This window comes from Dermacentor andersoni, chromosome 9 (genome assembly GCF_023375885.2).
Source record: "Dermacentor andersoni chromosome 9, qqDerAnde1_hic_scaffold, whole genome shotgun sequence".
Classification (NCBI taxonomy): Eukaryota; Metazoa; Arthropoda; class Arachnida; order Ixodida; family Ixodidae; genus Dermacentor; species Dermacentor andersoni.
This window is the reverse complement of record NC_092822.1, coordinates 5011062-5034748: the sequence shown is the minus strand read 5'-3', so window position 1 is coordinate 5034748 and position 23687 is coordinate 5011062. Positions and strand designations below refer to the sequence as shown.

The 23687-nt window shown below is 46.6% G+C and overlaps 1 protein-coding gene across 14 annotated transcripts in view; it reads left to right on the top strand.

The window, feature by feature from the left end:
- Positions 1–23687, top strand: part of LOC126527418 (uncharacterized) — a 476501-nt gene that overhangs the window by 253158 nt on the left and 199656 nt on the right. For all 14 annotated transcript variants that reach the window (XM_055068432.2, XM_055068435.2, XM_055068434.2 and 11 more), the window contains one exon: positions 22345–22594. In XM_055068432.2, the coding sequence (XP_054924407.1) occupies positions 22345–22594 (250 nt within the window). The remainder of the gene's footprint in view (positions 1–22344; positions 22595–23687) is intronic.

The following is a 23687-nucleotide window of genomic DNA, read 5'->3' as shown; positions in this document are numbered from 1 at the left end:
CTTTTCTGCAATGAGTGAGTCCTTGGCAGACAAATTTAAGAAATTAAAACGCAATGTACGGGCCCTTCCATTTCAAATGCCAGAGGTCAGCTAATGACGCTTACAGGCAAATGTATGGCAAAACCCGAGATAAGGAATATAGCTTTTGTCACTACCTTCACCATTTTACCATAGTGTTGCAAACATCTCATACTAGGCACGTGCTGTGGTTAACATACATGACGGTACGGTCACTTTTTTCCACTAGTAAGGACGTGACGACCCATAGTGCAGGACCACAATGCAGATCTTTACGTGTCACCAATGATGCTTTCTTTAACGGCCCCTATCATGCAGTCTTGTTCCGATTTCTTGCGAAGCACAGTACAACGAAGACGAAGGAGCCGAACAAATAATGGCACTTCTGCTGCGTCAAGGTATTGCCATCGCTTATTGGCATTGTCAGCTTAACAGAAAGGTGTGCTGATGTGCTGCTGACAAATTTCACGAATGTTGGCATATCAGCAAAGGCAGCGTGGTAGCGTACTTTGACACAATTGTCCATGCTCAGCACTGTTTTGCTACTCAAGAGGAAGCAATGGCTGATATGGCACGACATCTACCCATCATTGATGTTGGTCCAAGTTTAACGCCGAAACATGGTCAGAAGCTTCTCAAACTGCTTGACCAATTCAAGGATTTTTTCTCCTCCACGTCTCGAGTTGGCCAAACGCCGCTGACTAAGCACCGCATAATCACTGAGGTGATTGCAACACCCATTCGACAAAATCCGTACCATGTGGCTATACAACAGCAGGTCCAGAAAATGCTAGAGGATGATATAATCCAGCCGTCAAAAAGCCCTTGGGCAGCACCGGTGATGCCTCATAAATAAGGATGGTAGCTTACAGTTTTGTATTGCTTATTGCAAGCTAAACCGTGTTACAAAGACGTTTATCCGCTGCCATGCATAGATGATTCTCTCGGCAGGCTACAGCATGCATGTTTCTTCTCATCAATTGATCTAAACAGTGGGTACCGGCAAATCGAAGTCAATGAGCATAATCGAGAGACTACTGCTTTTGTGACGCCAGATGGGCTATACAATGAAGGTTCTCCTCTTCGGTTTGAGCTTGGCCCTAGCCTCAAATGGAAGACTTGGCTGGTATACTTGGACAATGTAATTGTTTTTTCAGCCACATTCCAGGAACGTCTTAAATGGCCCCTCTCTGTTCTTCAAGCGATGTGGTTCACTGGACTCACTTTGAAAGCAGAGAAATGCCACTTCGACGTTGAAGAACTTCAGTTTTTGGGTCGTGTGATCAGTCACGCAATTTTGCAAGGCCCAAGGTTAAGAAGGCCGTCCAACGCTTCCCGGGCCACTGCGCCTATTACCGGAATTTTATCAATGGTTTTGCGTGCATTGCCTCTGCTCAACAGCCTAACAAGAGAAGACATCGCATTTATATGGGGAGAGAAGCAGGAAGCGGAATTGAACGAGTTACGGCAGCGCCTACAAACTTTGTCTGTACTTGCTCACTTCGATGAGGATGCACCTACATCAATCTACACACATGTTAGCAACATGGACCTTGGCACCGTACTCATTCAGTGGCAACACAAACACAAAAGACCCCTCTGGACGTTGCATGCTGTAGCCTACTACTTCAAGAGTATGACATGACAGTGGTCCATAAATCTAGAAAGTAACATTTAGATGCCGACTGCCTCTCAAGATCACCAATTGGATCACCAGGTGCAGATGATGATAAATTTTCAGGTCTTTTAGGAGTTGTTGATGCTGCCACAATCTCTCGTCAATGAAAAGACAATCAAGAGCTCCATTCACTCATTGATATTTTGGAAGGCCAAACTACAAATGAGCCGAAAGTGTTCTTAAAGGGACTATCATCGTCCTGCTTCCGCAGCAGCATCCTCTGTAAAAAGAACTATTCTTCGTCAGGGCACAGCTACCTGTTACTCGTCCTAAATACTCTCTGCAAAGAAATCCTGCAGGCATGTCATGGTGAAGCCACTTCAGGCCACCTTGACATGATACTCACCAAGGTACGTGCATAACCATGGTGTCCAGAAGATGGTTCGTCATTGTATGTGCCCAAAATATCATCATGGAGTGCAGCCATTATCAAATTCCTTTAATTGAAGGTTCCATCTTGCAAGACAGCTGGAAGGATCCTTGAGATTCACCAGCCAGCACAGAGTGCCGCACACTGATGACTTGGAAAGGGGGTCTGGTACAAGTGTGGCTGGCATTTCGTGATGGCCCACACAAATGCCAGAGTCTCTTTTTCAGTTGTCGAGTAGTTTTTCTCAGAGGAGGACAAAGTGCAGCTAGTGTAGGCAGTAAGATGCTCTACACCAGCTTGTAGTGGTGGTCCAACTGTGCCATTTGCGCCATTTTGCTACAATTTGACTTGCCTGCTTCTGGCTGCGCCCACTCAAGTGCCGTGTGCGCCAACTCCGCAAAAGTGTGGTATTTTCGCCTTTTCAAAGCAGTGCAATACGTTCAGTAGGGTTCAACGACCGATTTTCCGGACACCTGATAATTCGGACGCCTTCATGGCATCGCCACGGTACCACATAAATTTTGGACGCAAAAGCCCTTCGCCGTCCAATTTTACGGTCTTTTTGCCATGACCGCAGGTCCGAAACGGCATTGATCCAACCCACAACCCATCATCATTTTGTTTATCTCACCGCCTCGAAGAGGCGCTCTCGCATGCAGATTCGCTGGCAGCCGTCGCCACCACCGCGGCAACGCTAGGCCTAGCTACTGCGATGTTTGCTACCAAGCTTTTTGCTGTTCGGTGCCGTGTTTTTCATTAAAACAATTCACCGCTGTTAGCAATGACGCAGACTCCGCCTTTGTAATCCACTCCAAAGGCTTCGAAGCTCAGGAAGCACGACGCGTTGCTTGCGAAGGGGCAATTGTCACGGGCCACAGTATGTATTCCTTAATTGTACACGCGCGCACCCGTCGTCTCCTTTTACAGAGGGAGCACCAATACGCCTATTAAGTGTACTGGCAGGCCTTCAGAACTATTTCGGACGTGCCTGAGGTGATTTGAGCCCTTGGAGACAGTAAAAGACATGCATTCGCATTTTTTTTGTTTTGTTTTGTTTTTTTGCTTTTTGACGTTTTCGCGGCTCCTAGGAAGTTCGAAAAATCGGACGTTGTGTGCACTCAACTATATGAATCAATTTGTAAACATCCAAATAATGCAGTTCGCGACTCGATTATCTATACTATATTCTTAGCATATTTGGGGATATACTCGACTGAGGTCGATGCATTGCACACAGCCTTACCAGGGTGCTCAGTTGGTTTCGGGACAAAAAAATTCTGGAGTTTTTACGTGGCAAAACCACAACCTGATTATGACGCATGCCTGTCTTCGTACAAGGGTCGTCTGGGTCATCAACTCAAATCGAAGCAATTCTTATACCCGATGCCAACAAAGGGAATGGCAATGAAAGCAGCGCCTATGTTAGAAAATATAGGACCGATTAGCCACTGAAAAGCATGGAGATCATATTGCATACACATGTTCACACACGTAGATTCATGCATTTGCACATGCAGTGGGTAACTTTCTGTCAGTCTGCAAACTACTATGCGCAATTGAAGTAGTTGCCAGCTTCAATGGTTGTCAAAAACACGTGTATGCGTGACCTCGGGACGGATCACAAGTTAGCCACTCATACAAATATATTAGCCGCAAGCTTTATGCGAAAGCTTGTCGAAAGCTCTACAATCAGTATGTGCTGCTCAACAGTGAAGCAAGACAAAGCCAAGAGCGACCATTTAAGCTTGCCTTCCGACGGACGGTATACCATGCACGATATGTTTGAAGTGCAGCTAAGGCATATTTTGTCTAGCACGGTAAAGCATATCAAAGCACATCTGTCATGTGGCCTGCACATAGAACATTTGCCATCACTTCTTGTCTTGTGCCTGATGGCGTAAATTGTGCTAGCACATTTGTGATATTGTCTGTCTTGCCCCCAGGCGCATATCTTTGTTCTCATTAGCCTACAAAACTTTATTTCATTGTTTACAAAATTAAGTTTCTTGCCTACCCAAATAAAATTGTTTGCCACATATCGTGCATGGTATACCATCCATGGGAAGGCAAGCTTAAATGGTCGCTCTTGGCTTTGTCTTGCTTCACTGTTGAGCAGCACATACTGATTGTGACTCGTGAGCAAAAGTAGACAAATTAGGGATTGTGCTATAAATCTGATTTTCCCCTCTGCCTGTGAATGTAAATTGAAATTAAAGAATCCAATTCAAAATTGCCATTGCAAAATTTCCAGTACACTCGTCAATTTCAGTTTATGCATGTTAATGACAAATTCAATTTTTTTGGTGACCCTCTGGTTCGTATACTTTTTCTCACGGGTGTACAGTAATAACAAGCTTCGCCAAATGGCTACAGATTGCTTCTGTACTACTCCAAGTGTTCCAAAAAGATAAATTTTTCTGCTCCCTAAAATACTCCAGAATGCTGGTGTGGCTTCTCCTAAACTGCTCCAGAACGATGTTTCTCCTGCTCCTAAAATTGCTCCAAATCTTAGGCTGGACCACCACTGAGCTTGGAATCGCATGAGGATATTTCAGTTTATGCATGTTAATGACAAATTCAATTTTTTGGTGACCCTCTGGTTCGTATACTTTTTCTCACGGGTGTACAGTAATAACAAGCTTCGCCAAATGGCTACAGATTGCTTCTGTACTACTCCAAGTGTTCCAAAAAGATAAATTTTTCTGCTCCCTAAAATACTCCAAAATGCTGGTGTGGCTTCTCCTAAACTGCTCCAGAACGATGTTTCTCCTGCTCCTAAAATTGCTCCAAATCTTACACTGGCTGGACCACCACTGAGCTTGGAATCGCATGAGGATGTTGCTCCAAATGGTACTTGTGTCATTCTCCACACTTGAGTCTCCTCTTCAGAAAAACGCAGTGCTTTTTTTTCTCCAAACCAGAAGAATTGAAAGGCATCTCAACCTTTTTCTGTGATTGGGAGAGTTGAAGTAACGCTTTCTCAATGTCAGCTAGCAGAACTGTACTGTGCACTCTGAAGCGTAATAGTACCTTCGCCAGATCCTGGTACAGTCTTTCACCCTTTCCGAGGCATTCATTTAATGAGAAGCACCCTTTGGCATGCGAAGAAGCATTGAAAACGATTCTGACCTATGTGGTTAGTGCGTGCTCTCTGATCACTTCCCTGTACGGCATATAATAAACGTTTGTCGAATCCAGGGGTGGCGCTTCAACAATCTCCGCATGTCCAGCTCGCGTGTGCTCCCATATGGTGTTGCTAAAACCTTTTCACCAGGTGAGGAGGAAAGGGCACGCGGTGAGCCTTTCCTCCTCTCTGGCTTGTGCAATCCGGCGCGGCGCTGCTTGAAAGTATTGCTGTTGAATGCTGTAGAACGATTTCAAGATGTTTTCGATCATACTTTGGGAAAGTTACGCAAAGCCTTTTGGTGCATTGGTAACTACAGTGCGCGGAAATATCTCTTAGAGGCGTGAACATGCGACGCGCATTATCAGCCGCGGTATGTGTGTGTGTTGTGAACTATTTTGCGTATATCAGTTTTAATTCAACGAAAAAAAACGCTGTCTCTGTATTACCAGCGTGAAATGGTAAATCTTCTCACTATCTGATCACTTGGCGTAGGGACTAAAACATAAAACATAAGAGCGCATGCTCGTGTACTGCCAACCTAAGGCAACCACAAAACATCTAAGCGGCAGGCGCTGTCAAATGATTGTGATACACCGGCATCGTTCTCACGCATTTCAAGTCTATAGGGCTTGAAATTGCTATATGTCTACGCTAGCCTTCCTGCAGAAGGCTGATGGCGCTGCTCGACGTAGCGATATACTGCGGTTGGGTAACCAGCATGATACATATATAAGCTATGTGCATTGGCATTGCCTTTTTGCCCTGTAAAGCCATAATATATGAGAGGGATTGCATAATAAGAATGTGATGGCTATTTTTGAGGACAACATTTCCGCAATACACGTGAGTGCGTCGTAGAGAACGGAACGAACATAAAAAAAAAAAATCTGTTGTCCTCGTTTTCGAAAAAGAAAGAGAAAACGGGAATACTACCTCACATAGTTTATAGATCACAACGTTTATAGATCTATAAACGTTGATGCCGTATGCTTGGACCATGCGTTATATAGAACAAAGATATCTATAATCCAGCACCTACCACTGCTTAGGACGCTCGCACAGTTCGTAAACGGTCACTTTGCTGGACAACCTTAATTCACACTCTAAGCTATGCTGTTATTACTAACCAAAACTATTTTATTCATGGGTTGAAACCTCATCCACCGAGCCTAGTAATCACGTAATGTAATCTGCAGCTAACAGTTCAAACGCTTGTTTAAGTATACAGTGCAGTCCACTTATAACGATATCGATAAAGACGAAAAATATGATCGTTATAACCGATGATCGCTATATCTGGACTGCAGTTATCAAAAAAAAAAAAAAATTTTTTTTAAACGCGTTTGCGCTCTTTACCTTTGCAGCTCTGAACTCGAATTCGCTACTTGCTCTAAAGAATAGATGATGTATACAGTAAGCCATGAAAAACAAACTTTATTTCTAGCGCCAATGACCGTGTCAAGGATTAGGCGCGCCGAAATAGTCCGAAATCTGCACTTGCTTTTGCGGCAGCTTCAGCTTCACAACCGCGGTGTGCATGGATTCCAGCTGCTGCGCGAACACTGGCGGCAATCCTTTAGCATGCATAAAATCAATTAAGGAGTCGATCGACGACAGTGCACTTTGCGTGGACATCGTGGTCGAGGTCAAGGAGCCACTGTCGATCTCGTCACTGTCGCTGATGCCGTCGCCACCGTCGCACAACTTTGCGTCTGTCGAGACAGCACATCTTCGGCGATCGCCTCGTCGGTGACCTCATCGCAGAACGAGGCAGCACTGTCTGCAGTCAAAAACTCCTCCTTCGACACACACCTGTGTCACCAGTAGGAACGAGCTCCTAGAGCTCGGTTATGTCAGCGACTTCCACCGGGTCGGTCTCAGCGGGTTGGGGAAGTTCGTCCTTACGCACAAAGCCCGCCTTCTTTAAGCCATTGGTGATGAACCACTGGTAAAGCGCCTCTTCAACATCGGCGTACAAGGGGTCTCAACCCTTTTCCGCTGATCGGAATGGCCGCTGATAGCTCCTGCCTTCACAATCGCGGTGCTCCCGGTTTTCAAGATGGTTGATATCGTTAACTGGACGAGCTCATACTTCTTCACGAGGGCACTCACCTTGAAGCCGCATCGAGAGTCCTGCAAAATATCCATCTTCGTGTCAAGCGACACAGCTTTGCGCTTTGTCGGCGCTATCTTCGAACTGGGTTGAACCGTTGCACGCTGCTTCGGTGGCGTCAGCCTGCTATCGCGAGAGAGACGCGGGACGGGCGCCACCGCGCCGCTTTGCTTGTCGCTTCTTTTTTTCTTTCTCTCTCTTTCGGAGCGACTGTGGCCGACGCGCATGTAGGGTGTCTCGAAGCGCACGCGCCCTCGCGCGCGCGCATCGAGGCACCCTACGCGCATGAAGCAGCTAGCGCCATCTTGTGGCGCGCTGCGCCAACGTTGGCTGCGCCTACTCGTGCGCGGGCGGGGCGAGACGCGCTGCGCGGTAATGGCGGCAGATACGAACTTACGGAGGTAAACATCGCCTCGTCTCGACATCGTTCGTTTCAGGGAACTAAGCAACGCAAACGTTACGATTATTTGGCAAGGAAAACGCCGTCCAGACTGCAACATTTTGATCGTTATATCCGATATGCGGTGAATAACCTATCGTTATAAATGTTTTTTTTCCCCATAGACCTAATGCATAAAATGACACTCTCATGTCGACCCATCGTTATAACCGATATATCGTTATATGTGGTATCGTTATAAGTGGACTGCACTGTAACAGCCCAGCTCCTGTCATGGCAGAAGGGCACGCACGCTGTTACAACCATCACATATGTTTCATTGCTCCTAAACCGCAGCTTAGAACTAGAGGATAATCCTGCAGTAAGGTCACATTGGTGAATGGAAGATTCAGAAATAAACAATTCATCTCCGAGGCTGACTGTAGGCTCAAACACTCATCCACATATCGCGATTCATGCTCCATCTACTTAATGGCAGCAGAAAGTACGGCCATACCGACTTTAACCACTTCAGTACATCTCACAGAACAGTTTACAACGTAGAAGACGCCTCGTCATACTAAACAGACCGCACGAGTATGAAAACAAACTCCACAAACTACCGCTGAGCGTATACCTGCTATGCAAGACGGAGCGCTCACCCAAGCCAGCATGCTGACTGCCCATAGATGGCGCCACTGCATAGCAATATGGTGTCGAGAGACAGTTGGGAGAGTAGTTTCCAAAGTCTTGTTATTGCGAATTGCTTGTTGTCTGAGAGCTTGACATCTTCCTTCCCGGGCAATGTCACTTCGCTTCTTCCGTCCTAAAGACTGATGATTCTTTCAAATTGCTTCAATACTGGACTGCGCTACCGCAATTATTCTATCCGATACAATACTTTCCATTTGCATCTTGCGATACTTTAGTACATTCGCAAATTTTTCTTGTGATTGCGAGCAACACTCACGTTCACAAAATAGCCACCTTATGCACAAGTGTCCCAGAAACAGCGCCATCCACGCTTTGGTTCACAAAAGTCAAACTTCGTCTAGAAATGGCTCATTTGTGAAAAACTAAACGCAAGGCAACCCCATTCTTGCATTCTCCTGACTTTGTAACAAAGCTCCGCACAAGAGAAACTTCAATAATGACACAATAGCGGCATCAGAATTTGCGCGAAAAACACCGCATGTATTGGCATATGCAGCACAGTATGGCAGCATATGCCGTATGCCGTATGTAAATATACTGAAAGATATCTATCGCAAGAGACGAAAGATCTGATCAAGAAACGCCAATGTATGAAAGCCTCTAACCCTACAGCTAGAATAGAACTGGCAGAACTTTCTAAGTTAATCAACAAGCGTAAGACAGCGGACATAAGGAACTATAATATGGAAAGAATTGAACAGGCTCTCAGGAACGGAGGAAGCCTAAAAGCAGTGAAGAAGAAACTAGGAATAGGCAAAAATCAGATGTGTGCGTTAAGAGACAAAGCTGGCAATATCGTTACTAATATGGATGAGATAGTTCAAGTGGCTGAAGAGTTTTATAGAGATTTATACAGTACCAGTAACATCCACGACGATAAGGTGAGAGAGAATAAACTAGAGGAACTTGAAATCCCACAGGTAACACCGGAAGAGGTAAAGAACGCCTTGGGAGCTGTGCAAAGGGGGAAGGCAGCTGGGGAGGATCAGGTAACAGCAGATTTGTTGAAGGATGGTGGGAACGTTGTCCTAGAAAGATTGGCTGCCCTATATACACAATGTCTCATGACCTCGAACGTACCGGAATCTTGGAAGAACGCTAACATAATCCTAATCCATAAGAAAGGGGACGCCAAAGACTTGAAAACTTATAGACCGATCAGCTTACTGTCCGTTACCTACAAAGTATTTACTAAGGTAATCGCAAATAGAATCAGGAATACCTTAGACTTCTGTCAACCAAAGGACCAGGCAGGATTCCGTAAAGGCTACTCAACAATAGACCATATTCACACTATCAATCAGGTGATAGAGAAATGTGCGGAATATAACCAACCCTTATATATAGCCTTCATTGATTACGAAAAAGCATTTGATTCAGTCGAAACCTCAGCAGTCATGAAGGCACTACGGAATCAGGGTGAATATGAGCCATATGTAAGGATACTGGAAGATATCTATAGCGGTTCCACAGCCACCGTAATCCTCCACAAAGAGAGCAACAATATCCCAATAAAGAAAGGCGTCAGACAGGGAGATACGATATCTCCAATGCTATTCACAGCATGTTTACAGGAGGTATTCAGAGACCTTGAGTGGGAAGAATTGGGGATAAAAGTTGATGGAGAATACCTTAGTAACATGCGATTCGCTGATGATACTGCCTTGCTTAGTAACTCAGGAGACCAATTGCAATTCATGCTCACTGACCTGGAGAGGCAAAGCAGAAGGGTGGGTCTGAAATTTAATCTACAGAAAACTAAAGTAATGTTTAACAGTCTTGGAAGAGAACAGCAGTTTACGATAGGTAACGAGGCACTGGAAGTGGCAAGGGAATACATCTACTTAGGGCAGGTAGTGACCACGGATCCGGATCATGAGACTGAAATAACCAGAAGAATAAGAATGGGCTGGGGTGCGTTTGGCAGGCATTCTCAAATCATGAACAGCAGGTTGCCACTATCCCTCAAGAGGAAAGTGTATAACAGCTGTGTCTTACCAGTACTCACGTACGGGGCAGAAACCTGGAGGCTTACGAAAAGGGTTCTACTTAAATTGAGGACGACGCAACGAGCTATGGAAAGAAGAATGATTGGTATAACGTTAAGGGATAAGAAAAGAGCAGATTGGGTGAGGGAACAAACGCGAGTTAATGATATCTTAGTTGAAATCAAGAAAAAGAAATGGGCATGGGCAGGACACGTAATGAGGAGGGAAGATAACCGATGCTCATTAAGAGTTACGGAATGGATTCCAAGGGAAGGAAAGCGTCGCAGAGGGCGGCAGAAAGTTAGGTGGGCGGATGAGATTAAGAAGTTTACAGGGACAACATGGCCACAATTAGTACATGACCTGGGTAGTTGGAGAAGTATTGGAGAGGCCTTTGCCCTGCAGTGGGCATAACCAGGCTGATGATGATGATGGCAGCATATGCCAATCAAGGAAATTTTTAGGCACGGAAGATTCACGAAATAAGCAGCAGAAACTCCCGAAACGTGCCGCTGAGGTGTGCCAACTGAGATACATGCGCCACTTTTGTGGTCAAAGCGAGCACGTAGTGGACATTATTTCTGTTATTATCATTTTTAAATGCGAGTAGCGCATTATGAGCTCCATGCTGTAGAAAAATCCAGTGTCGCAGTCTTCCGATTTGCCTGTGAGCGAAAGTTTTCGTATATATATATATATATATACACATACACGTGTGTGTATACGACTGAGCAACCTATCCATTCTCCTCGACTCAGCCTTCAAAAGCACAAGATGGAGGTGCCCAGTGTCTAGTCGCCTTTCTAGTGAGAGAAGAGACCAGTTTTCCACCATTATCTTACCCCTCCACATTCTAAGCGCTGTCAAAGGTGGCCGAAACGCCTTATACATAGCCGGGTTGACGACCAAGTGTGCACGTGCGATTCCAGAACTACGAGGCCAGAACCATTTAGAAATCGTTCTATATTGAGTTACCCATCGCGATCAGCTAAAGGCATCTATCACAGACAAATCAAGGAAATTTTTAGGCACGTAGAACCCTCAGGGCTATGTCGAATGCTCGGTTGCCATAGTCGGAAGTTCGAATCCCGCTATAAGAGGGTTTTTTTTTTCCTTTCTTTTTTACGATGGTGAGCTTGAAATTCACCTCCTCCAGTGCACAACATCTGCAGGCAGGCTTGGAGTGTCACCGGCAAAAAATGCAGAGAGTGAGTGGGGCTATGCTAACCCAGGTACAACCAAATTAGGAAGGCCCACTAAGCTTAAACAAGACACTCCCTCACCAGAACAGGAATTGGCCTCCCTGGTGCAGTATTCGGCCACCCCCTCCCACATGGCTCACTCAATTACCCAATAGCCCTCAGTCCCCAGCAGCTGTGGAGCACCTGACCAAGGCGGAGGTCAGACCTGTAATGTAGCGGAGGGTGCTAAGAATCTCTGGGTCCGGACAGGCCGCCAATGGAAACTGACCCTTGCAACGTTTAACACGGGAACCCTCTCGAGTGAGGCTAGCTTAGCAGGACTCTTTGAGGAACTATCAGACATTGTTTGGGATATCATCGGCCTTAGTGAGATTAGAAGAACTGGTGAGCCTTATATATTGCTGGATAACGGACATGTCCTCTGCTATAGAGGTCTCCTAGATAAAAAGCAATACGGGGTAGGATTCTTAATCCTAATGACATAACAGGCAACATTGATGAATTCTACAGCATTAATGAAAGGGTAGCTGTATTCATAATCAAACTTCATAAGAGATATAGATTAAAGGTACAGTAAAAGCTTGTTAAACCATACCCGCTTAAACAGTATTTTTGTTTTAAATGTAGTAAAGTCAAATCCCCGATTCAGTGGCCATTGAACATAATGTATTTTGTATCCGTATAAACCGTACCAGCTTGTCACATACGTATCGGTTAACATGTAGTGTTTCCATTTTTCGTCGCGCAAACACGGCGATGCCTTGTCTGCATCGGGCAGCCCGGCCAAACAATAAGCCTCGGAGATCAGCACAACGGCCTCCAAGCGCCCTGTGCGCTTGCGCGTCAAGCCACATCAACATCCACATCATTTCGGCGCCGTGCCAGAGAGCATTGTGGCGTCATGCAAGCGGGAGCTCGCGTTATGCCGAAACTCTGATAAAAAAGATGCCGGGTGCTTAGCATAGAAGAAAAATTAGACATGCGAAGAAGTTGCTCGGCAGCGCTGCTGCGATCGCAAAGAGATGTCAGCTACGAGGTCAGACTTTTCTCCATCATTGCCTCTGTTATTGCCAAAGTGCCGCCTAGTGACAGTGATAAGGACAACACGAAAAGCGACAGCACGGGTGATTCAAGCCCGACAGTGGCAGAAGCTGCGCATTACGTTAGCCTCATCAATGCAGTAGTCATGACGAGAGCACCACCCCACAATGAAAAGATGCCCCGCAACTTTTGCAATGCTGCCGCGCCTGTGCACTGAGAATATGCAACGCCAACAAGGAATCTGCCATGCGAGTGTTTGCCGAGAAAAGGGGTCTGGCTGAAAAGCTGGCTCGCAGCTTCAGTAAGTTTGAGGCTGCTGTCGTCGCTACTAGGCCGCGGGGGCATCAAACGAAAATAACACTTGTACTGTGAAGTGAATAAATACTCCGTCTTTTTCCCCTTTCATTGCACTCTCTCTAAGTTCTGTTTGTGACAGGTAAAAGAGGTCGATCTTATGCTATTCCGGTTAAGCAGTACTACCGTTTAGTACATGCTTTTTCTGCGCTCCGACCAACTATGGTTTAACAAGGTTTCACTGTAGTACAAGCCTATGCTCCAACATCCAGTCACGATGATGAGGAAATAGATCAGTTTTATGAAGATGTTGAATTAGCGATGAGAACAGTGCAAACTCAGTATACTGTAGTAATGGGCGACTTCCATGCAAAACTAGGGGAAAAGCAGGCTGGTGAACAAGCCATTGGCAACTTTGGCATCGATTCTAGGAACACTAGAGGAGAGATGCTGGTAGAATTCGCAGAAAGGAATAACCTTCGAGTAATGAACACCTTCTTCAGGAAGTGGACCTGGAAAAGGACGCAACAGAAAGCGGACCTGGAAAAGCCCTAATGGTGAAACAAGAAATGAAATTGACTTCATACTTTCTGGTGATCCCAGCATAGTGCTGGATGTAGAAGTGATAGGTAGGGTAAAGTGCAGTGACCATAGGTTACTGAGCGCTAGGATTCACCTCAATTTGAAAAGAGAAAGAGCAAAATTGGTCAAGAAGAAACAGGTCAACCTAGAGGCAGTACGGGTAAAAGCTGACAAATTCAGGTTGCTACTTGCAAGCAAATATGCTGACATCAACAGAGAGACGATGATGACATAGAGCTAATGAATGAAACCGTAACTAGGTTGGCTTCAGAGGCAGCAGTTGAAGTGGGAGGCAAGGTACCAAGGCAACCAGTAGGCAAGCTCTCTCCCAAGTAACTGAGGACCTAATAAGGAAACGACAAAAAATGAAAGTGTGCAACTCAAGAGATAAGATAGAATTTGCAGAACTGTCAAAACTGATTAACAAGGCAAAAATAAGTGATATTCGAAGCTATAATGTGAGAAAGACTGAAGAAGCCGTAAAAAATGGACACAGCCTGAAATGAGCAAGGAAGAAACTTGGCATAGGACCAACCAAGATGCATGCACTAAAAGAGAAGCATGGTAATATCATCAGCAATCTCGAAGGTATAGTAAAAGCAGCGGAAGAATTCTATACTGACCAGTACAGTACCCAGAGGAGTCAGGATACCTCAATTGGAAACAGTAATGAACAGGATACAGAAACTCCTCCTGTAACTAGCGATGAGGTCAGAAAGGCCTTGCAAGACATGAAACGAGGAAGAGCGGCAGGAGATGATGGAATAACAGTCAATTTAATCGAAAATGGAGGGGACATAATGCATGGAAAACTGGCGGCTCTTTATACAAAGTGTCTATCGACTGCAAGGGTCCCAGAAAATTGGAAGAATGCAAACATTATACTAATCCACCAAAAAGGATATGTTACGGAACTAAAAAATTATAAGCCTATTAGCTAACTCCCAGTATTGTATAAGATATTTACCAAAATAATCTCCACTAAAATAAGGGCAACACTGGACTTTAGTCAACCAAGGGAACAGGCTAGCTTCAGGAAGGGATACTCTGCAATTGATCACATCCATGTCATCAATCAGGTAATCGAGAAATCCGCAGAGTACAATCAGCCTCTCTATATGGCTTTAATAGATAACGAAAAGGCGTTTGATTCAGCAGAGATACCAGCTGTCATAGAGGCATTACGTAATCAAGAATTACAGAACGCTTACGTAAATTCCTTGGAAAATATCTACAGAGGTTCTGCAGCTACCTTGATTCTACACAAGAAAAGCAGGAAGATACCTATAAAGAAAGGGGTCAGACAGGGAGACACAATCTCTCCAATGCTATTCACTGCGTGCTTGGAAGAAGTATTCAATCTATTAAACTGGGAAGGCTTAGGAGTAAAGATTGATGGCGAATATCTCGGCAACCTTCGTTTTGCCGATGACGTCCTTTCAGCAACAATCCAGACGAGTTATCACAAATGATTGAGGACCTTAACAGAGAGAGTGTAAGGGTGGGATTGAAGATCAATATGCAGAAGACAAAAATAATGATAAATAGCCGTGCAAAGGAACAAGAGTTCAGGATCGCCAGTCTGCCTCTAGAGCCTGTGAAGGAGTACATTTACCGAGGTCAATTAATCACAGGGAACCCTGATCATGAGAAGGAAATTCACAGAAGAATAAAAATGAGTCGGATCACATACGGCACACATTGCCAGCTCCTGACTGGAAGCTTACTATTATAATTGAAAAGGAAGGTGTACGATCAGTGCATTTTACCAGTGCTGACATATGGGGCAGAGACTTGGAGACTGACAAAAAAGCTTGAAAACAAGTTAAGGACTGCGCAAAGAGCGATGGAACGAAGATTGCTAGGCATAACGTTAAGAGACAGAAAGAGAGCAGTTTGGATCAGAGAGCAGACGGGTATAGACGATATTCTAATTGACATCAAGAGAAAAATATTCGAGCTGGGCAGGTCATGTAATGCGCAGATTAGATAACAGTTGGACCATTAGGGTTACAGAATGGGTACCAAGAGAAGGGAAATGCAATCGAGGATGACAGAAGACTAGGTGGAGCGATGAAATTAGGAAATTTGCGGGCACTAATTGGAATCGGTTGGTGCAGGACAGGGGTAATTGGGTAATTGGGTAGAGGCGTTCGTCCTGCGGTGGACATAAAACAGGCTGCTGGTGCTGCTGCTGATGATGATGATGATGGCAGCTATGAGCAAGTGTCATGGCACTGAAGCAACCAAATACGAAAAATCAAGAAAAAGTACGGCTGCATGCAGATGCTTGTGCGCTTGTTTTTGTCAAGTCGGCGCGAGTGCCACCATGTGACTCTGCACCAATAGGGATGCACAGACCTCACCCCCTGCCCTCACTAGAGGGCTCTGGCAGAAAGATAAAAATAATCTCTCTGCCTTTAGTTTTATTCACGTGGCTTAGTGGCCGCAGTATCAGCTTAAAAGCGGAGTTCAGCCAACATCTATAGTTTCATATGGTAACCTTGCAATAGCAGTATCTTGTACCTTAAGATGCACTGTACATTCTTTCATGTATTGGAAATAGAGATATTGATCTGTGTCTTGCTAGACTTATCATGATACAGATACACAATACCCAAAGAGTATCTAAGGTACATGTGTCTTCAATACTGCTCAGCACTACTTGCAAGGCACCTTTTGTGTCTGGGAACTTGCTCTGCAGGCAGAGCTACACAGCACGCCACTTCTGTACTGCCCGACTCAACTTGCTTGCAAACGTGTTGAGCACAATTATGGTAGAGCCCACACTGCCACATCAGCTGTCGTTACAACCGGTGACTGCCGTCATCTATGACACCTCTGATATATTGACATGTGACATCTGTTACTGCCTAAGCATGGAACGTCTGCAGGAGGGCGTTCATGGAATAATCCTCGATGGTGCACCAATTATTCCCAAGAGATGTGGACACAGTCATGTTTGTGCTTGGATTCCTTGCTGGTATTCTGGCATTTGTTGTGCTGGTTTTGCAGATCACACACATTCATCACATGACATCCTTGGCAATAGAGCATGTAACCTTGCATCTGTAATCACACGCCCTGTGATCTTTAGTCATGCATCGAAGGCACCTCATGTCTCCAAATAAAATTTGCTTCTTTTGCAATAGCGGGAAATCAAGCAAGCAGTCTTCCATAGTATCTTGACTCGATTTTCAAAACACACAGTTCTCAGGTACTTTCATAGTGTTGTTGTGGAGAACTAAAGACGTGGGATTAGAGCCACGAAAATGGTGACATTTGTTCAGCGCATTCTCATTATAGCTGTCTCTTCCTCGATAGTTTGTGAACTTGCTTTCCTCTAAGCTCTCCAACTCAATGGACAGGAATCTAATAGGCATTACAGCTTCGTGATAGACGTTGCATTATTGCTATCACTTGTCGCCCATATGGCGTGTCTTGTGCCACACGGTGGTACTGTTCCGCTAGGTCATGTGGTAAAGCCCAAAGCAATAAATCGCATAGCGTAGTGGAAAAGGACATCTTGCTCACCCTAAGTGTCTCCAGTCCTTGGACGTTGATGACAACTTGGTCATACAATTTGCGAAGAGCTGTCGGCTCGCTTGAATGGACCAAAAGCAGCATACGAAGCTTGGAGAAGCACACCTGTTTGAGTATCATTTTATCACCGAAGCGATGTCAACGGCATGCTTGTAGCAAGCTGCCATGGTTGGCAGGCCCACAATAGCTGAGGCTCCGTCGCCTCTTAAAAAGAACCTCAAATAGTTGAACTTGTCTGTCACTGTGAGGCTTCCGTTAAGGTGAATCATCTGGTCAATTGGAATAAAACAAACAGTGTGACACAGGACGAGCGAGTAAAGAGCACAGGACAGCGCTCTGCCCTGTGCTCTTTCCTCACTCGTCCTGTGTTGCACTGTTTCTTTTTTATTCCAATCATGAACCAACCAGGCCCTTTAAACATACTGCTAACATCCGGTAAAATTGTTCCCAGAACTCGTTCCATCGACACAGATCACCAGTAAATGGGGTGATGGTAAGCTTAGGTAGCTTGGTTCCAGAGTCTTCTGGGGCACTGGCCACCAATGAAGTCCGAAGCTTCGGTGTTGAAAACATGAACTGAAAATTTGGTCTTGCTTGCTAAGCAGCTCACTCCTGATGCTGGTAGCGTTTTGCTCATATTCCACAGCGGGGCTGTATTCTCGCTCTAATTCTTCATCAGCTATGTGGCTCTCTAGCACCTCGTTTATATTGTTTAGCTCATTGTCGTTCGCCTTGAGACGTCCATAAATAGCATAAAAACAAGAACAGCGCAACACAGGATGAGCGAGTAAAGAGGATAAGACATAGCGCTGTCCTATGATCTTTACTCGCTCATCCTGTGTTGCACTGTTCCTGTTTTTATTCTAAAGATGAACCAACCACCTTTGAACACACCATCAATAGCATTGAGCTTATCTAAGGTGCTGATTCATCACCAAGTAGAGCTCTTGCCTCATTGATAACCCTGTGCAAGGATCGTCTTGATCACCACTTCAGTCTCAGCCTCTCCATGGTGGTCCGTTCACTCAGCTTTCCGTGATCTCTGGTAGTAGTTCCCGGGTCTTTGGCACCAAATAATTAAGATGCCATACGGTTCACTCGCAAGAAGCGAGGCTTATTGCATCAGAAACAATATTTATCTTTAGCCGTTCTGGTAGATGCTGGTTGCGTGTTCTTGTGAGCACGGGCTCTTTCATGAAAGGAGATGCTTCTTTAATCCGAGACAGTGCCGAGCTTAATTCAACAAGGGTTCTCACAACCACTGCATGCTCTCTCTGGTGCAGTCACTGAAGATGGTGGCAACAGTGTGACGCAGCACTTTCTGCTGGCTTGCCCATTGGAATGAAAGATTTATTAAGAATTCAAGGATGAATTTGCTTCACATTGTAGAGTTCATATTGTAGATTGTTGCTCTACATATTGGTTTATTTTGTGGGGATGCGCGACTCTCGCGCATCCCCAGATATGTTCGTTTTCCTGCACGGCTTGCGTGGCCTGGCGCCCGCGGCGGTCGGAGTGGTTGAGGCGCAGTACGAGAGATGGCGCGAGTGTTCCGCTGCTAATGCCGCCGACAGGCAGGATTACTTGGGCGCTGAAAGCCAAGGAGCTTCCTCTTGGGTTCGGGACAGCAAGCAGTGCGGACGTGCCGTGCCGCGCGTGCGCCGACCCATGCTTCTGCGAGACCGTCTCACGTGGCCGCCTTCGAACGCGCCACCGTTGGCGTGACCGTACACGCGAACGACCAGGCGTTGGGATCCAGCATGGGGCAAACATATTCGCTCGCTATCCGGTCGCGGTGAGTCGGACCTCTAGATTTGTCGCGCGCCCATCGTCATGTTTTGTGGATAGCAACTCGGCCAGCAGGCATTGATCTATGAAAGGTGCGATAAATGCCCTTGTGATCGTTTGCACTACTGTGTTGTCGTTCCTTTGTCCCAAGAGCATGGGTGTGAGAGACCCGACATCTGGCGCCCAACGTGGGGCTCTTGGGGCATCGGACGATAGATTTTACAGTTTTGCTCCGTTCGAGACCTTTGTTTGAATCGAAGCATAGGCCTAGCGTGGATTTTGATCGCTAGCGTTGGCCTTGTGCTTTCTTGAGAGAGGCGACGGTAGCTGTAGTGTGTTTGAACTTGTCAACATGCTAAGCCTTCTCGCAAGTGTTTTTTTTTAATGACATTCGTTGGTACGAGAGCCACGTGGTCTGCATCCTGGGAGCGCAAGACTTAGCGCCCGCGGAGCATTGGCAAGCCTGAAGCGAGTTAGTACGGAAGCCTCGTATGTGGTCCGAATTTCTCATGTAAATAGCTTCTCCTATCTCTTTGACTCTGATGAAGTCGCGGCTCTGGGAGCCGGGTGGCCGCGTGCCACGGGTGCCACTACGGGCTGACTGGTATGGCGGCCTGGCACCGGGCGCTCCGGCACCGTCTGGGATGGTGGGCGCCGTCAACTCGGATGTTGTGTGCACCGAGCGGAGTAGGACCACCTCACAGAGCTGATGTATCCTCGCAGCTACCTGTTTTGCGCTCATTTTGGGTGTTGTTTGTTGTCAGGGTAGCGACGCTTTAGGCCTAAGGCTTTACGAAGCTGCCTGTCGCACGTGGAGGGACACAACCTGGTGGACCGTGGCGTTGAGGCGTTGCAATTTGCTTCCCTCATTCTAGTTAGCCTCGCACGAATTGAAATTACTGGTTCGGCTCAAGGAAGCGAGCTTCGTTCACATGAACTTAGCATCTGAGTAGCTGCCCGATCTCTTGCTAGCCGAGTTGAACATCGTACCACGTGGGCGATGCGCATGCAGAATTCATCTCCCTTGCACTACTGTAGTGTTTGCCGAGTGTGTTGAGTCTACGCAGCGTCATTGGAGTCACCCCTGGTTTGCCGTCACCTGCACATCGTCTGAGCTGCTGCCCCGGACTAGGATCGAGCCACCCCAGGCAATGGTGATGCTGTGGCCGGTGCGGCGCAGCGACTTCGGCGGCCTCCTGTATCCAGCTCACAACCCTCGGCGGCAGACAAAAGAGCCGGCGGTCACATCTCCCGCTCCTGAGTACAGGGACCAACTGTTAACCTACAACGAAATCACCAAGCACTATTACTTAGGGCGCAGGGCATTCCCGCTGCCACATCCTAAATTAAATAGGTTGCAGGCAGTTACGTTAAGGCTTCTGCAGACACGAACGTACCCTAACCCGGCCATCATGAATAAAATTAATCCGGACTGCGGGGTTTCAGTCTATTGTAGTAAGTGTGGGGGTTTGCTCGATTTACAACACATGCTGTGGCGCTGCTTGGCGTTGGCCGGTGATGGTTCTCGAGGTGAACAGTGGTGGCAGCGGATGCTGCACAGTGAAGTGCTGGCGGACCAACTCAGGGCTGTCCAGAGGGCCCGTGTGATGGCAGAGGGGCTCGGCCTCTCTGTACCGACGTGGGAGCGGCCCGCATCAGTCCCAGACTGATCCCTCAGGACCTAAATAACGTTTTTCATACCATACCATACCGACAGCTACGGCGGCCCTTGCCAGCAGGGCGCGTCGGCGCGAGCGACGCTCGCTCGTACTGACTACTGCGTCGCCGTTTCCGGAGTCCTGGCCTGGAATCGTGCCGTCGAGTCTGCAAAGCTGCTGCTGTGACCGGCGGACGCCAGCGGTGTACCCAGGGACAATGTTGGCTCGCATGTTATGGACAGCATGTGGACATTTCCTCAGCGTGGCCACTGTTGCATGTACTATCTTGTTCGCGAAGCACGGGTTGATGTTAGACCGTGTCACATGTCTCGCCGGAATATGTAGTGATTTAAGGTTGGGGGGACATGGGGATGCGCGACTCTCACGCGTCCCCTGATATGTTGGTTTTCCCACACGGCTCGCGTGGCCTGGCGCCCGCGGCGGTCGGAGTGGTTGAGGCGCAGTACGAGAGATGGCGCGGGTGTTGCGCTGCTAATGCCGCTGACAGGCGGGGTTACTTGGGCGCCGAAAGACAAGGCGCTTCCTCTTGGGTTCGGGACAGCAAGCAGTGCGGACGTGCCGTGCCGCGCGTGCGCCGACCCATGCTTCTGCGAGACCGTCTCGCGTGGCCGCCTTCGAACGCGCCACCGTTGGCGTGATCGTACACGCGAACGACCAGGCGTTGGGATCAAGCATGGGGCGAACATATTCGCTCTCAATGCGGTCGCGGTAAGTCGGACTTCTAGATTTGTCGCGTGCCCATCGGCATGTTTTGTGGATAGCAACTCGGCTAGCAGGCATTGATCTATGAAAGGTGCAATAAATGCCCTTGTGATTGTTTGCACAACTGTGTTGTCGTTCCTTTGTCCCAAGAGCATGGGTGTGAGAGACCCCACAATTTGAATGGTTAAATGACCCCCTTCCTCATTGCTGGGTGGGTGCAAACAAGGACAGACTTGGGAGGGTCCTTTCTACAGAGACATTTTCCCATCTCATGTAAAATTTTCACTCACAACACGAATTAGTAGAGACCTCCCAAGTCTGTCGTTATTTGAACACACTAACAAGACTTGTTCCACCTTAGATCCTGTTGTGTCCTGCATTGCACTGATCATTGTTTTCTGCTTTATATATATATATATAGATTCCCATGCATTCAAAACAGTAAGAAGTTCAGCCTGTGTAACCAGCCAAGCCTTGTTTCTTGAGCATCATGTTTACAGGATAGGCAACTTTGTGTTTTACTGTCATATCGACCGCATTATTTGTGTGGCCTTAGTGGTGAGTGTGACCAAAAGTTGTGGTTAGTTGAGTGCCAAGCCATGTGACCAAGATTTCTCAAACACTAGGCTTAGTTGCCAGTTGGCAAGGTTAGAGAACGCCTCACCTGTGAAGGCAGTAATGGCAGTTCTTATGACTGCAGTATCAGCAATACACATGCCAGTCGTGTCTATAAAGTTAAGTGAGGTACAGAAATGCTTCACTAACATACTAAAAGTGAAATCTAGTGCTAGTGTCTATGCACATCACAACTACATCCAGCATGGATATGACTTCCGGCACATGAATTTTTCCGAACATCAGGCTCATGGTTTCATTTATTAGCCTACACTTAGCCCCAAAATTGGTTGTGTATCAGTGATGAGACTCATTTTGTCGTTAATTTCTATCATTGTACTTTTTTCAGAACATGACAACTAAAAAGCACTGCTTAAAATATAAAAAGTAAGACTTTGTGCTGAATGCTAATGTACAGATGTCCAGCTCTCACAAATTAGTGCTCTAAACAAATGTTGTGCTGCACGGCTCAAGGAAGGTTGCTGCACTGACAGTCCTTATTATTGTGCAGTGCCTCTGCTCTGGACTCTGCAAGCGAGGCAAGTGACCTGACAGACTCGAGTGCACGAGAGAAAGCACGAAAAAAGGTGCCCAAGCGGCGACGAGGGGCCCAGTTGGAGCAGCGCTGGCCTCGTCTGCTAGTTCTCTCTGTCGAAGGGGGCTCAGTGGTTGAGTGCCAGCTCGAGTCGTCCAAGGGCAAGACAGTCACCTTCAAGTTCGACATACACGACATGTTTCCCCGAGACATTGCCAACAATCTGGTACGTGAAGCTTTTCTGCTTGCACACTGTGCACTGTACATTGAGTGATTGGCTGCCACACCCCAGGCTTGCACCCACCTGATCAAGAGACAAAGTTCAAGTCCTTCAAGAAATGCACAACTTTAGTGAATGGAATGGACATTAAGGGCACCCTTCTGCAACTGGCATCCTTGCCGTTCTTTATCAATGTCTTTGAATGCACATTGTATGGACAGAGTTGCCTGTTGAATGCTTGCACACCTTCTCTTCTATACTTTACTCAGAGCTGTATGCAATGTGGAACAAATCCAACAATCGCGTCAAGCTTTTTCAAACAAGACCAAGATGGCTGAGTTTGAAAATGCAAAACAGCAGCTACACATAGCCGCAAAATGCAATTTTTTGTGTGCATTCATCAGTAAAAATTCAGCTTCGATGCGATATAAAATGCTATTACAGCTAAAACATTTCTTCAGGATTCAGGATCAGTCACTGTATAATACCATTGTGGGAGGCGGTGCGGAGAGGTAGCCGCTGTAGCCATGGTTTGTTTACGCCAGCCAGCCAGGGTGCAGCAAGATCTTGGGAGCGGCCGACACCGCAGCTGCTCAAGTCGAGCATGCTAGGGTGTTCTATTCTCGCGCTACCTGCACGGGAGCCCATCTTCTTTGCCTGCTTCGGAGGCGATAGTTGTGCCGCTACAGGGCTCCCCTCCTAGTGTGAAGTGTGATTGAAATAAAGTCCAATGTTAAAGTCCAGGTAAAGTGTGCAGATGGTTTCGGCATTGGTAGTGTCGGGTTCACGCAATCTGAGGGAGGCAGCACTGGCAGCGTAGGTTGTAAGCAAGGCGTAGCCACAGGATACCGTGGTGTAAAATTTCGACCTGCCACAGGTTCTCGTAGATGCCCAGGTCTGTAGAAGCGGGAGCTCCAAAAGTACCGTATTTACTCGCATAATGATCGCACTCGCGTAATGATCGCATCCATGAATTTTGTCGTCAAAATTTGATTTTCTTTTTCTTTCCCGTGTAATGATTGCACCCTGAACTTGTTGCATTGATATGTCATTTGCCAAGCCTAGCTAATTATGATCGCGCTTACCATCTGTCGAATGC